This window comes from Castor canadensis, chromosome 2 (genome assembly GCF_047511655.1).
Source record: "Castor canadensis chromosome 2, mCasCan1.hap1v2, whole genome shotgun sequence".
In the NCBI taxonomy this organism is placed as follows: domain Eukaryota; kingdom Metazoa; phylum Chordata; class Mammalia; order Rodentia; family Castoridae; genus Castor; species Castor canadensis.
The window spans coordinates 15,778,573-15,792,765 of NC_133387.1; the positions used below are offsets into that span (position 1 = coordinate 15,778,573).

The 14,193-nt window shown below is 47.6% G+C and overlaps 1 protein-coding gene across 5 annotated transcripts in view; it reads left to right on the forward strand.

The window, feature by feature from the left end:
• Positions 1–1,254: 1,254 nt before the first annotated feature.
• Positions 1,255–14,193, forward strand: part of Hipk2 (homeodomain interacting protein kinase 2) — a 187,999-nt gene continuing 175,060 nt past the window's right edge. For 4 of the 5 annotated variants that reach the window (XM_074062131.1, XM_074062139.1, XM_020165297.2 and 1 more), the window contains exon 1: positions 1,255–1,453. In XM_074062131.1, the coding sequence (XP_073918232.1) occupies positions 1,435–1,453 (19 nt within the window). In that variant the 5' untranslated portion in view covers positions 1,255–1,434. Of the gene's footprint in view, positions 1,454–7,477; positions 7,602–14,193 lie in introns of all 5 variants that reach the window. The other variant, XM_074062148.1, reaches the window with a different exon arrangement.

Here is a 14,193-nt window from a genome sequence, read left to right on the forward strand (position 1 = left end):
TTTAAACTTTTTTCTTTTTTGACTTACGATCCACAGTAGGAAATACAACTTACATCACGGTCCAGCACACCTGTCCAGTATATGTAATCAGAGCAAAAGGGTCATGAAACAATAGTTTTTCTTATTAAGGGCGATGGGCTCGAGTCTTTTAAAAAGCTAGTTGCCGTCTACCACATTTATTTTGTGATCGTTTCAGGTGTCACGACTAACGATTTTAAAAACACTGTTTAAGACTCAACAAGTCCTCCTAAGTTGGAGGCAATAGCAGGGCACCCTACCCAAAGCATCCTGGAGGGCGCAGAAGTAAATCTGGAGAGGGTTCGGGCTGGGGGCAGTTTGGAGAAGGTTTAGCCGAAGCTGTGATCGGAGAGTGTTGAGGAACGGGAAGGTGGGAACCTCGTATCCAGGTGATGGGTGGGGGTGGGGGGTCTGGACCGCGTAGACGCGAAGAGACCGGAGTCGGGGTGGCACGGAGACCACGGTCCCGCGGAGTTCAGCGACCAGCTGGGCGTGGCGGCAATGGCTTCACATCTGCCCTGGCGCGGAGCTGCGAAGCGCCCACTCCCTCCATTCATTCCTCTGCCTTCTCGGGGAGCGCCAGCCCTGGGCGGGGTGGACAGGCCACTTTGCGAGCCGGGTGTCCCTTTCCAGCCGCTCGCCCTCCCCGCGCCGGCACGCGCGCGCACACAAAGTTCTGGAGGTCCCGGTGCGGCCGGGATCTCGGGGCTTGGGAGTGGACACTGGGCTGGCGAGGTCCAGGCGGGACCTCAGCTCGGCTCCCCCCGGGGGACTGCCCTCCGCCCCCGCCGCCGCGCCCCGCGCCCGGCGCCCGGCTCTGCCCTTCGGCTCGGCCTTCCCCGCCTCGCATCCGTGCCATCGGCGCTCGATTGCGCGCGGACTCCCTGTGGCTCTTCCCGGCTCGCTCGCTCTCTCTCGCTCGCTCGCGCCCGGCCGCGCCGCCCCTCCTGCGCCCGCCCCCGCCCCCGCCCCCTCCTCCTCCCGTGCAACTTTTGCCGGAGCCCCCGCGCACAGCCATGCTGAGCTGAGCCCCGGCCGGGCCCTGGCCGCCGCCGCTGCCCGCCCCGGCTCCCGCCCTCGCGGACCCGCTCGGGGCCGCGGCCGCCCGGCCCTCGGCCTCGGCGCTCCGCCCGCCCGTCCGCCGGTCCGTCCGTCCGTCCGTCCGCCCGGCCGGCCGAGCCCCCGCGCAGGGCCCGGGCCGCGGCGGCGGCGGCGGCGGTGGCGGTGGCGCGCCCGCCCGGCCCCCTCCCCCGGCGCCGGCCAAGTGAGGCGGTGATGCGGGCGCTGGCGGCCTCGGCTGCGCCGAGAGCGGAGACACAGGCTCAAGATGGCAGATTCCGACTGAGGCTGGGGGGGCCGAGCTCGCGCGCCGCTTTCCCTTCTCCGTTGCCATGAATCGCGGACACCCCGGCCCCGATGGCCCCCGTGTACGAAGGTAAGGGACGCCGGCCGACCCCCGCTCGCCCGCCGCGCCGCCGCGGCCCCCGCAGCTTTGTTCTGCCCGCGGCCCCTCGCCGGCCGCCCCCCCCGGGCCGAGCCCCCCCGGACTGGAGGACTCCTCGCGCCCCCTCCCGAGCCCAGAGTGGGACCCCGTCCCGCACTGAGCAGGATCGCATTGCCAGGGTGGAGAAAGAGGCTGGGGTGGGGGGTGCGGGAGGGGGTGTGTGCCCGGGTGGGCTTCTGTCCAGAGAAAAGAAATGGGGTGGTGGGCGGGGGAGGGACCGCCGGGGACAAGACAGATCGGTGACTGTGCTTTTTATTTATTTGTAATAAATGAAGGTGATGCGGTTTTTAGCTTTCATCCCTCCCCCCAGCATTACCTTTAGGATGGTCCCCTTTCTACTTCTCTGCCCTCACTGCTCCCTTTGCACTCCCACCCCACACTCCTTTATTCTTCGCCAGCCTCCGATTTGGGGAAGGGGGAGGGAGGGGGCTGTGGAATCGGATTGTGTGGGGCCAGGCGGTGAGAGGGGACAGAGATGACAAGTCCATTTCAGACCCAGGCAGAACAATGAAATAGGCTAAAATCTCCCCGCATTAGCGTGGGGAAGGGAGACTAGTTTGGGCTTTCAAGTGTGGTGTGGGCAGAGGCGTTTTTCTAGGTAAATCTGTATTGTGCACCTTCACCTGGCCGTTGGGTGATTTTTCAGATCCGACTGCCTTCAGGAAGAAAGAAAAGAAGGTAAGGCAAAAGCACATATTTGCCTTACACTCTCTTCAGTCAGTTCCGTCAGCCTCCAGCCAGAAATCAAACCTGAATCAACTAAGTTTTTACACTTCGATGTGTTTTTGGGTGCCTGTAGTACTAGGGATTTTTCAACCAAAGTGTGCCTGATTTTGCAGTCATTTCATTGTGTGAACGTTTCTCCTCTGGAATCATTGAAATAGCAGCCTTTACATACTTTTTCGCGTGGGTCCATCTGGCTTTCTTTCGGTTTTGTTCAGATGTTCAGTGGATGAAATCGCAAAATGATAGGCTTTGCATAGAACCAAGAGGAGGGGCATAGGGAAACTGTAATCCTGTAAACCCGGAGAACAGTTGTGGCCAGAGAGAGGGGATCACATTCGTAGTTTTATCTCTGTTAGGAAAGGCTGATTTAAAAAAAAAAAAAAAAAAAACTTATCTGAAAAGAAAATCTGTTATTAGTTCCAGGGCTCCAAATGAATTAGGTTTCTGGGTGGAATAAAGTTACCAGTCAGGCCTTGGATAATGAGGCTGTAAATAACCTATCGACTGTAAATATTTTTTTTTTTCAGGCTCTCTTAGAAACAAAGGGGCTGTTTAGAAGGCAACAGAGAGATGTTATTCCAGGGGCTTTTCTCTTTGATTCTGAAGAACACAAGGTCCATTTAACCGTTCCACCAAACAAAACAAAATTTCTGATCACTCCACCAGGCTGAATAGAACATGCCGGTGGAGATGTGAACATGTAGGAGAGCCGTGTTGGGCATTCATTGTTCATCTGTGTCTAGGGGAGGGGGCTGCAGTCAAAGCTCCCACTGTCTAGAGTGTTAAAATGAAACAGTTTTCTCTTTATTAAGCACCTCCTTGAGACTCCCTCTGCTGGACACTCGTGGTGAGCAGTAGAGAAGGAACTTCACTGAATTCAAAACTATAGCAGACACTGCTTTCCCTGTTACAGGGCGCTGGGTGTGTGGGTCGGGGAGTATTTTGTCAACTTTGTACAAAGCCACTTTGGGAACTGTGCTGTTCTGTTCACTACATTCTAAGTGCATGTGGCATTTAGGCCTTCCCTTCCAAGCTAAGACTCGCCCTCCTGTTCTTATTACATTTCTTTTAGTGCATTACACCAGATAAAGAGCTGCAGGTGTATAAGGTGTTATGGCTTAAGAATAATCATGGATCTCAAAGGTCTAGTTTTTATTTGCCAGGCTTCCTTCCCTCTCCCAGGCGACCAGCCTGGCTACCCCTTTCAACCCTGGGTTTTCCTCAATCTTGTCTATGTGCGCTCTTAATTATTCCTGTGTGTTGTAGCTTCTTATTCTATGGAAGCCTCTCTGTGCATGTTTGTGATTCTTTTCCTATTCTTCCTCCTCAACTTCTCCTCTACCAGCCCAGAAACTCTTGGCCAAAAGCTCAGGCCTGATCTTTATGAGCGAGACTATAGGGCATGCTGTAAGACAGACAGATGGTGTCAGTAGTCAGGGCCTACATTCACTCCCTGTAGTGAGGGCTTCCGAGAATCCAGTGACCTCTTTTTCCCTCTAGATTGGTGACATCCTGTAGATTCAGTGAACCTGATTTTTATCATATCCCTGTGTGTGTGTGTGTGTGTGCGTGTGCACGTGCGCGTGTGTGTGTGCATGTGCGTGTGTGTGTGTGTGTGTGTGTGTGTATGAAATGCACAGGGCTTTTCCTGTGAAATTCTCCAAGAGGGATTTCTTACAGGTTTTGCACTCCTAAAAATTGAGCATGATCTTCTCAGAAGTCTGATGACACATGAGGTCTTCGGCTGAAATTCCTCAAATGGAGTGCCACTGTGCTAGGTCGGAGTACTGGTTGGAGGCTGGAATGCATTAGTGGAGCTTTCTGAACGGCCAGAGATTTAGACAGGAACACTGCTTTGAAACGAGACATATTTGATCATACATATTAGTAGGCAACAATGTGTGATCAGTCCTCGGGACTCACTTGAAGGGTAGGTTCATAAATAGCACATTAGTTTTCAGTGGCTTGATACTAATCAAGTTAAACGTCTTTTAAAAAAGTTTATTTTCTTTAGAAGGTTAAACATTTGCCTTGTGATTGCATTTATTCCATTGACTTGCTAAGCAAGGCCAAGTGCAAAGGCCAACCACAGAGGTCTGAATTGCCAGGGGTTCTGAGTGAGAGGACCTAAATTCCAACTTAATTATGTCTTACTATACCTGAGATGTGGCATGTTAATTAGCGTTGGCTTCTATAAAGGAATACTTCACAGTCTTCCAAAAACTGTCATGCTGTAATCTGTCATCAGAAGGACCTGAAGACACCCCTCTACCAAGATGCCTACCAAGAAATGACATTCTGAATCATCTTCCCTTAAAAGAATCGGATGACACATGTTCTAAAATATCTTTTCCTGTGTTTATGTTTTATATTTTTTAAATGAGTAAGTATAAATATTGTTTTCCTCCTCATCATATTTGAATAGGGAACCAAAGCTCACTAATTTTATTCTTGATCCTGGACAACCTGATGTGACCCCAGAATCAGGAAGACCAGAGTTTGAATCTAGCCATAGACTTGGGGTGTGCTACTTAACTTGGGGTAGCTTCATTAGATTGTTCAAGGTTGCTATTAGAAACTAGTACATTTAGCAAAGTCCCTGGCTGTCATGGGCATTCTCTCAGTGTGTGTTAAATCCTACTGTCTTCTGAGCTGCTTACAGGCATGTTGACCCCAGGAAAAGCATAACCCACAAATAGTTTAGAAAACCAATAATAGCAACATTTCAATGATTAATCTCCTGCTATTCCTTTTCTAGTTTGGGCACCAGTAGCAATAAACCCCCTAGAGCCACAGAAGAAAGAACCTTTTTTTTTTTTTTACCCCTCTGTGACCTTTCCAGAGTCTTTATTCCCATCGAGCTTCTACAGGTTTCAAATGGACAATTTCTCTTCTCTAGTGGCACTGTTTTAAGAACGTGCAAACAGACACTGAAGACAGTTCAGGGACTACAGCTGTGCCCCAGGGAGTGTCCCCCAGTGTGAAAGGTAACTTCTGCCTTTAGCTGGGATCCATTCCTAAACGAGGTGGCAGGCTGGGCAAAGACCCCCTCCACCTAGGTTGCTCCCCTGGGCCTCCTTGGAGGGGAGACCCCCCCCTCCCTCCAGCCACAAGCTAGCGTCTGCGTCACCATGCACTAAATAGCACTTCCCTACCAGAGAAGATTAGGTGCTTCATTCAAGTTCTAGCTGCTCATCTACTTCCTAGTCTATGTTTTCTGTTCCTTCATTTCTCTCTCCCTACCTCCCATAGAGACCAATCTTGGGGATCCACCTTTGAGGTTTGCTTGGAACAAAGTAGTGATGATCAAGAGGCCAGGATATGTGGGCCTTTTATATTGTTCTCAGATCATGTTATTGGTCGGAGCTTTCTGGTAGTCTGCTGACGACTCAGGCACTTGGGGTTGCTGTCAAAGATGAGATTCAGAATAATGCCAGTAGACTTTGTCTAACCCCTGATAGAGTGTGAACTTGAAAGGCTCAAACTCATAGTAGTCCCACTTCCTATGGCAATACCTGTTGAAGGAAAACCCCCAGAAACCTGACACCCTGGAGTATGAGATCTTTATTTTTCCTCTAAAAGAAACTGCAATGCTTGGAGTAGATGTTAGTAATTAAGACTTAGACCTTGCTTTGCGCTGTGTACTTCCTGCACCCTCTACCCACAGGAACTCCCTGTTTCCCTACCCTGCAGACTGGGGCACATCTTTAAAACATCCATTCAGATAACATAAATTTACATAGGGTGCCCTCTGGCATTGGAGACATGGCACAAGTGGCAGAGTACACCCTAGCAAGTGCAAGGCCCTGAGTTCAATCCCCAGTACTACTCCCTCCCCCAAAGAAAAATGTATTCATAGGGTCTGCTCTGTGCTGGGCCCCAGTGATAGATAGGTTCTGGGTTTGGAGAAATGATAGTGACTTCATTCCGATCTTCAAGGAGTTCAGACATACAGGAAGTGAAAATCAAGATTCTTAAACTTGGGGTCACTGGGGAGTGGGTCTGACCCCAGATGCAATGTTTTTTCTTTATCTTCCTCTTCTTTCTTTTTTGAATCTTAGTAACAATTCTTCTTACTCCTTATGTTTTCTTAAGGTATTAAGGGAGACCCCATTTCCCTATTTTCTCTTGAAATACGTTGTTCACTTGAGCTTAAAAAAAAAAAAAGTATTTCCGAGTGTCAAAAATACTCATTACAGATTTCCTCAGACATTTCTAGACATTTCTTAGATATTACCATTTCTCATTTGCAGAAGATCTGTCTTCCTCTGTCATTACTTAAGTTTTATATCCTTGTCAATGCAAATACATTTCTCGTTTGCACGTTCTGCTGGGCATCTTTTGTTTTCTGCATTCAGAGCTACAGGCTCTGTTGTGAACAAGCCCCTGCATCCATGAGAGGCTGTCGGAGAATCCATTCCTGGCTTTGCTGCCCTGCTGAGCGCTTGTATTCCAGGTAGGACTGGTAGAACATAGGTGCTGTGGTCACACAACAGCACTGGCATGCTACTTCTCGGGCAAATCATTCTGGAAAGTGTGGAAAAGCAGTTCTGCCCTTGCTCTTGAGACCGTAGAACCCGAGAGCAGAAGACGTATTCCATCATTCTGTTTGTCAAGAACTCTAGGCCTGGTAGAAATCTCACCTGCTGTCATTCAAACTTGTTTTGTTTTATACTTTTCTTTAGAACCTTTCATATCCTTGAAAATAACAACAGGTCTCTTTAGCTTTTTCTTACAGAGCCTGTTTTGTGTCCTGAAAGCATCTGTTCTGTCTCTTAACTCTTTCTAGTTTCTCCCCATTAAAAAAAAAAAAAAGTTGGTGATCAAACCTGAATGCAGTTCTTTAATAATGTTTTCATTAGTACTGCAGATACAAGAAAAATGACTTTAGGGTTCCTGGATCCTTGGGAACCCCCAGAGGGAAGAACCATATCTGGTTCATCTTTGTATTCCCTATAGTGCAGTTCCTTAAGCTTAGTAGATACTTCATAAATATTTGTTGAATTGACTGTACTTTTAACATCTAAGCAGTAACTTCCATTTTGCCGGCCCTGGATTGGTGACTCATTTAGTTTTCACTCACCTGAGCCTGAGTCTTTATTTCTCTTAATCTCATGCCATCCTCCTCACCCAGCAAAGCCACCACCTTCTGCTTGACTCTGTGGAACACTTTGAATTTCACCCTTCTACTTCCAACTCTTCAGAATCTTTCTGAATTATCTCCTGCAGATCTGACAAACAGAATGCGGAGGACATAAGATATAACTAACTTGAACTGGACTTGAATGATGAGAGAATGCACAGAAGAATCTTGATGATGCGGTGTGGTATCTGTTCATCCAGGTTTAGAAAGGTCAGTTTGTCAAATTCTTCAGAGGTTATGAGTCAGCAAAACCATACCTGTTTTACCAGGTCCCTTAAGTCAGCGAACTAGGTATCAGAGGCTATCCCTTTTTTTTCCTTTGGTCTAAAGCCAATGGAAAAGGCAAAAGGTGTCATGGATAATCTCATTGCCACTGGTGTATTTTTCAGATGGATGTTTTTGCCATTAAAAAAAAAAAAGCAAACTTTTAGAACTGCAAAACATTTTATAGCCATTTATTTCTTCATGCAGCATTGAACAGATTTGCAGTGCTTTTGAGTGTTATATTTTAGCAATTCTTGCCTAACTACTTTTGCCCTGGTAGGTTCTGATTAATTAAATGCCACTATGTTTAAGCAGAATTAAGATGGATTGACCCTTCTGTGTATGCTAATGCTGAAGACTTTATAACACCTTTGTCATAAGAGAACGCAGTCTAATGTCTGACTGGACAAAGGCATTTCCTTGCCCAAGTGACTCTGTCCATCAACAGTGGACAGAGCCTTCTGTGACGTTGGATGGACCACATAGTTACAGAGCGTATCTTGATGAAAAAGGTTTGTCTGTGGATATTTACCATTTTTCTCAAAAACCAGTATTTCCTTATTGATTCAAACTGTGAATTGTTATTCAAATATAAAGTGGGTTTTCAAGGGGTTATCATCATAAAAGTGACCCATGATGGATCACGCTCATTTTAGGCAGAATGTCTAGCTTCCTAGCATTCTAGAAGCACATTTTAAGAGTATTTGTGCCTACAGGCCTGTTAAAAGTCACATGATAAGGAGATTTGGAAAACTCTGGCTTGTTGCTAGTTGTGAAAATGTGGTTTTTTTTTTTTTTTTTTTTTCCTTTTCCACTTAACTTGTTTTCCCCCTCCAGTAAAGAATTTATAGGGTTCTGACAAAAACCAGAATGTAAATTCTTGAAATTGTACAGAAAAACAGCAAGTTACACCTTCCCAAATTCTGGGTAACTGCTTCTGCTTGCCAGAACCCATGCTGACCCGAGAGCAGGGACTTCAGGTGGAAAGCAAATTCCAGGGGAACTTGTGCCAAGGGGAAGGAGTGAGAAAAGGTGGGAGAGAAAGCACGTGTGCATTCAGCCTCAGCCCCTGAATCACTTCCATCTGCAGGGAAGGCCCAGTGTGACTGCTGTTCTTCATCAAGTATGACCTGCACATCGGGAAAAGATTCATCGATACTCATTATGTTCTGCTTACTGAAACGGGGCGGAGGGGTTCCCTAATGTATTACAGAAATGAAAATGGTTAAAATAAAGAAACTCTTTCATTTGATTAGACCCTGACTTATCCCAATAAAGGATTAGGCTGAGTAAAGGGTTAAGTTTCTGGGGGGCAGAGTGGGGTGGGGGGAACTAATTTACGTGCGCCAATTTTGTGGCTCAGCTTATTTGCGAGGATGTCGGATAAATGAAGTCTTCCTCTATAACAGACAGCAGAAAAATCACAGCTCTTGTGCTGGCTTAGCAAGGTGAATAAGCAGAGTGTATAATGGAATTCATTTGCAGAGCAATTTTTGCTTGGCTGGAGTGGTAAGCACAAAATAGATCGGCAGATGAGAATGGTAAGTGTTTGGGATCAGTTGTTGAAAGGTCTAAAAGGGGTTCTAATTCAAGAGACATTTTATGGTGTAGAGAAGGGGACTGATATAATCAAAATGATACTTGAACAAGATAATTTTTACTGGCCTGCATATAATGGGAGGAGTGGGGCAGCTGGGAGGCCGGGCAGCTTAGTGGGAGGCATGAGCTCCCTGGAGATGGGGCTGCTGTGGGGTTGCGTGGGAGGATACCCAGAAAGCACTTGCCAGCATGCCCGGCCCACAGGTTTGAAAAATATTTGCTCCTTTTACTTTCTCCTCACAGCTCCTGGCGGGGATCTAGGATCAGGAAGGCTTGTGGATGTTGGCAGTACTGTGGCATTTCTTCTATTCTCCTAAGAATCTCTGCTTCTTGTAGGCTGTTCATATTGCCCAGGATCTTGTTGGATCATAATATAACCTGATGTGGTCTTCACACCTTAGCATTCAACCTTTTGACACAGGAGGACGCTGAGGTCCAGAGCAAGGAAAAGGCTGTGGCTGTGGCTGTTGCCTAGAATCTGGTTGGGGATAGAACTAGGGCTCTTGCACCCTGCCTGGGCAGTGTGTGCAGAAGCTCCAAAGCACTAAGTGCAACCTCGCTGTGGTGCAGGAGCAGGTGGAGCTCAGAGTCATTATTACCCTTTGACCCAGAGCGCTGGTCCTCTGGTCCCTTATAGTCTGCAGTGCCACACCGAGCCCTTCCTGGAACTGGCATATTTCTCTCTTTTTCCATGGAGAGCAAGACCACAAGTGCCCTCAGCTCCACCCTTTAGTCTTCTGTTAGGAGCTTGGTCCTGTTTCCCAGCTTGACAAGTTCATAGCTTGTCACCATGAGCTACTTACTAACCACAGAGAAGCACAGGAGTGGAACCGGCATAATCGTGATGGCTTTTGCAGAGCCTCATGGCACATTTAAGCTTTTAAAAAATACTGCTTTCCTGAGGTCCAGTTTATAGTCATTCTTGCATGTTTACAATGGCCACACTTGAAGCCATGCCATTGCTTTTAGCCATGACAGGACATTCTGACCCCACTTGGGATCTGTGGGTGCCTTTTCATCTGGTGCTGGTCCTGACCTGCCTTAGAAGCCTTTCAGTCCTGTTGAGTAACATTTGGAAGTACCTGAACACAGACTTTCCCAGTAATAAGAGCACAAATGAGGAGGCCAGCTTGCCTTGATTTCGGTGGATCCTGGGGCAAGAGTGCAGCACAAGCCCCCAAGCCTGCCACCCACTCCTCTCTCTCCTCCTGGGTTTCAGGTCTGAGCTGTAACCACCCCACCTCCTCTTGGACCTGGGAGTGCCTCTGGGATGCCTGTTAGGCCTCCATGTGCCCCCACAGGCCTGGGAAGGCATCTGGAAGCAGGCATGGGGCGTTTTGGGCAGGGAGTCCTAAAGCCCTGGAGATGTGGAAGAGAGTGTGTGGTTGCTCAACTTGTAAGTGGGCACACCCTTGACCCTGGGGACTCCTCACCCCTGGGGGCAGGTGTGGCCAGGGCCTTGTGCCCCGCCTAACGGCAGTGCTGATAAGGGGACACCTTGCTTCAAATACTTGGGCAAGAAAGACAACTTGAAACGCTTCCTGTTGTACCAGTGGTGGCTGGTGATTGCCTCACCTCATGCTCGGCCTGCCTTTCTTTCTCTTCTCCCTTTGGCTTAGATAAGTAGTAAAATGGACCCATTTCCTTAGCTCGCTAAGGTAGTTCTACAGGCAGTGTGCTCCTTCCAGCAGGGAAGCTTCTCCCAGAGCTAGTAGTTATCTGACTGCTGTTGGCCTTTGTGAGTTAACAGCCACTGGCATGTGACCTCTCCTCCGGTCTGTCCTCCTGGATGACATCTCTCCTGGTTGCTTCACCTGCTACTCCTCTACCCACAAAGCCAGGCACTTTGCCTGCCACTGACTTTGACATTGAGTAGCTGAGGGTGTGCACATGCCTTGTTGCCTTGGTACGTGTGGGGTCTTAGTGGTCGTACCGTGGAACTCTCTTCAGGTTGTATTTGTGTGGGGGTGGTTGTGGAGAAGTGGTTCTCCAACCTTAGGATCACCTGTCACCTGGAGGGTTGTTTCTAATTTGTGAGGTCTGTGATAGGGCCCAGAAATTTGCATTTCCAGTTGAGAGTCATTGTTTCGGAGGAGTGCATTCAGAGTGATAAATCAGTACATATGTAAAATCACATGGAAGTTGTTTTGATGAAAGCCTTTCTTGATGCCTGACAGTCAGAGACCTGGCCTTAGCATCACTCGAAGCTCCACTGCCTGGCAGCTGGGACCCCAGAGTAGTCAGGGATGTGCAGATCAGGCCCTCGCCAGCTGTCCTGTGCCTCTGCACCCTCCCTGGTGGCTCGGCTACTTTCTCTTGATGTTCCAGAGCCAGCCAGTCTGTAGTCTGGCGTTTTGGCCCTGGGGCCCCTGGAACAGATATCATTCTCACAGTAACTTTATTATTAGTTAGCATCTAAGAGACCTATGATTTTCTCCATTTACAGAAGAGGAAATTGAGGTTTAGTGTTATTAAATAACGTATCTCAGGTCTCCTAACCAGTAATTGGTAGAGCCAGGGCTTGAACCTGAGTCCCCTTGACGCCAAAGCCTGCTCTTGTCTTGACAGGCAGGCTGCCTACTTCTCACAGGTGAGCCAGAGTGGTCTGCACAGCATATGGTGGGGAGGGGTCTGGCATGGATCCTTCTTGGAGAAGAGCTGACTAAATGGGAGCCCACTGGGGATAGAGCACTAGGATCCCAAACACAAATGTCCCAACCCTCTGTTCTTGCTCACCAGGCCAGATGCAACGGCTGGCATATATGTGATGTGTGGTCAGGGGCAAACATGCCATGAGATGCCTTTGAGCAGCAAAACAGGTAACATGTCTGAGAATAAAGTGAGCCCCGGGTGGGGGAGGAGATATTATGAGAAGATGTTTATAATCGCACATACTTATCACCAGTTGTGTTCTAAGACCTCACGTGTGTTCATTCATTGTACCCCTGTGGTGATATGGAAGATCGACCTGGAGTTGGATCCACCTGGCACCCTGGACCCCCAGTATATGGATTCAAAGGGGGGGGTCTTCCAGTCCCCCCTAGATAAGGAAGTGAAATTTGTAAATATATTGGCTCTTTTCCAATTTAAGTGGCTTTCATTTCAATCAAAATCTAAGTATTAGCTGGGTATCAGTGACTCACACCTATAATCCTAGCTACTTGGGAGGTTGAGAATCGGCAGGATTGAGGTTCCAGGCCACCCCAGGCAAAAAAGTTCATGAGACCCCATCTCAACAGAAAAAGCTGGCATGGTGACATGTGCCTGTCATCCCAGTGACAGCAGGAAGCTTAAAATAGGATGGTCGTGGTAAGAAGCAGATCCTGTCTCCAAAATAACTAGAGCAAAAATGGCTGGAAGTAAACCTCAAGTGGTAGAGCACTTGCCTCACAAGCACAAAGCCCTGAGTTCAAACTCCAGTGCTGCCAAAAAACCCACAAAATTCTAGGTATTCAAGGATTGGAGACCCTGATTTCTGTTGCTTTTCTTGAAAGATGAGGGGGCCAGCATAGGGCATTCAGGCTGGAAGGTAAGAGTGGTTGAAGCTGTGCCCAGTTAAAAAAAAAACAAACAAAAAATCCCAACCATACTGCTTGCAGTTTAGCAGAGCATTTGACAGACCCCTCTTTGGGGCAGACTAGGTGAGCAGACTTAAGGCCCTTTTGTCTGAGAGCGTTTAGCAAATGATGGAGGAGGAGCCAGGGGGGAGGGGGGAGGAACAGTGAGTAGACAAATGGAATGGGACAAGGTATTAGCAGTTTGAAAAAAAATCTCGATGGGTGTCATCAACTCACATCGTTACTCTTCTATAAATCCTACATGATAAAATGTGAGATTCAACAGAAAAGCTACCGAGCACTGAGCGAATAGGCCAGGGACTGTTCTAGGTGCTGAGTGGACAGTAGTGAACCAAATGGTTTAAATTCAGTCTGGAAATGGCTGCTGGTAGTGGTTAAAGGCAAATAACCCACTGTTTAAAAAAAGCGCAAAGGAATAGAAGTATTTATTAAGCCTCTGGAAAGGTTGAAATTTCTAAGAGTCTAGAGATGAAATCACAGAGGAAAATATCATTAGTATTGTCAGTGTAAACATTCCCCAAATGTTAAGATTATTTCTGGTTCTGGTTTTAGCATCATGAATTATTCCTCAGAATGATGCTGTGTAACACTGAGGTGTGTCTGAATTTCAGGGTCATTTCTTCAAATCAAGTTTACCAGGTAAGGGGTTTGAACTTTTGTCAGGTTTTAGATACATACCACCAGGTCCATTCCCCCTCCAAGTACTTTTTTTTCTTTTTTTTTTTGGTGATACTAGGGTTGGAACTCAGGGCTTCACACTTGCTAGGCAGGTACTCTGCACTTGAGCTGCTCACCCATCCCTTTTGCCTTAGTTATGTTTCATATAGGGTCTTGTCCACGCCAGCCTGGACCTCGATCTTCCTACTTATGCCTCCAGTAGCTGGGATGACAGGCTTGTGCCACCAAACCCACTTTATTGATTAAAATGGAAGTCTCACTAATTTTTTTTGCCTGGGTTGGCCTTAAACGATGATCCAGCTGATCTCTGTCCCCTCTCCCTAACGTAGCTGGAAATACAGGTGTGAGTCATGTAGTCCAGCCTCTCAACACACTTCTATTCTAAACAAACCAAACTAAATCAAACCAAGATTTAAATGGACCCACCTGTTCATGGAAGCAATGGAGTTCCCTGCTGTCATTCTCTCTCCAGGCTTTCATCACCACCTGTTTATGTCAGTGACTCGAAAACTTTCATCTTTACCTGGACATTTTTTTTAAGCTACAGAGTCATAAAGCCAACAATGGAGTTGACTTCTCTGTCGAGATGGTTCACAGGCATCTCAACCTTAACACATGCAAAGAAAATAATCATGGTCAACCCCCCGAAATATGCCCCATTTCTAGAATTCTTTGTTTCTTTA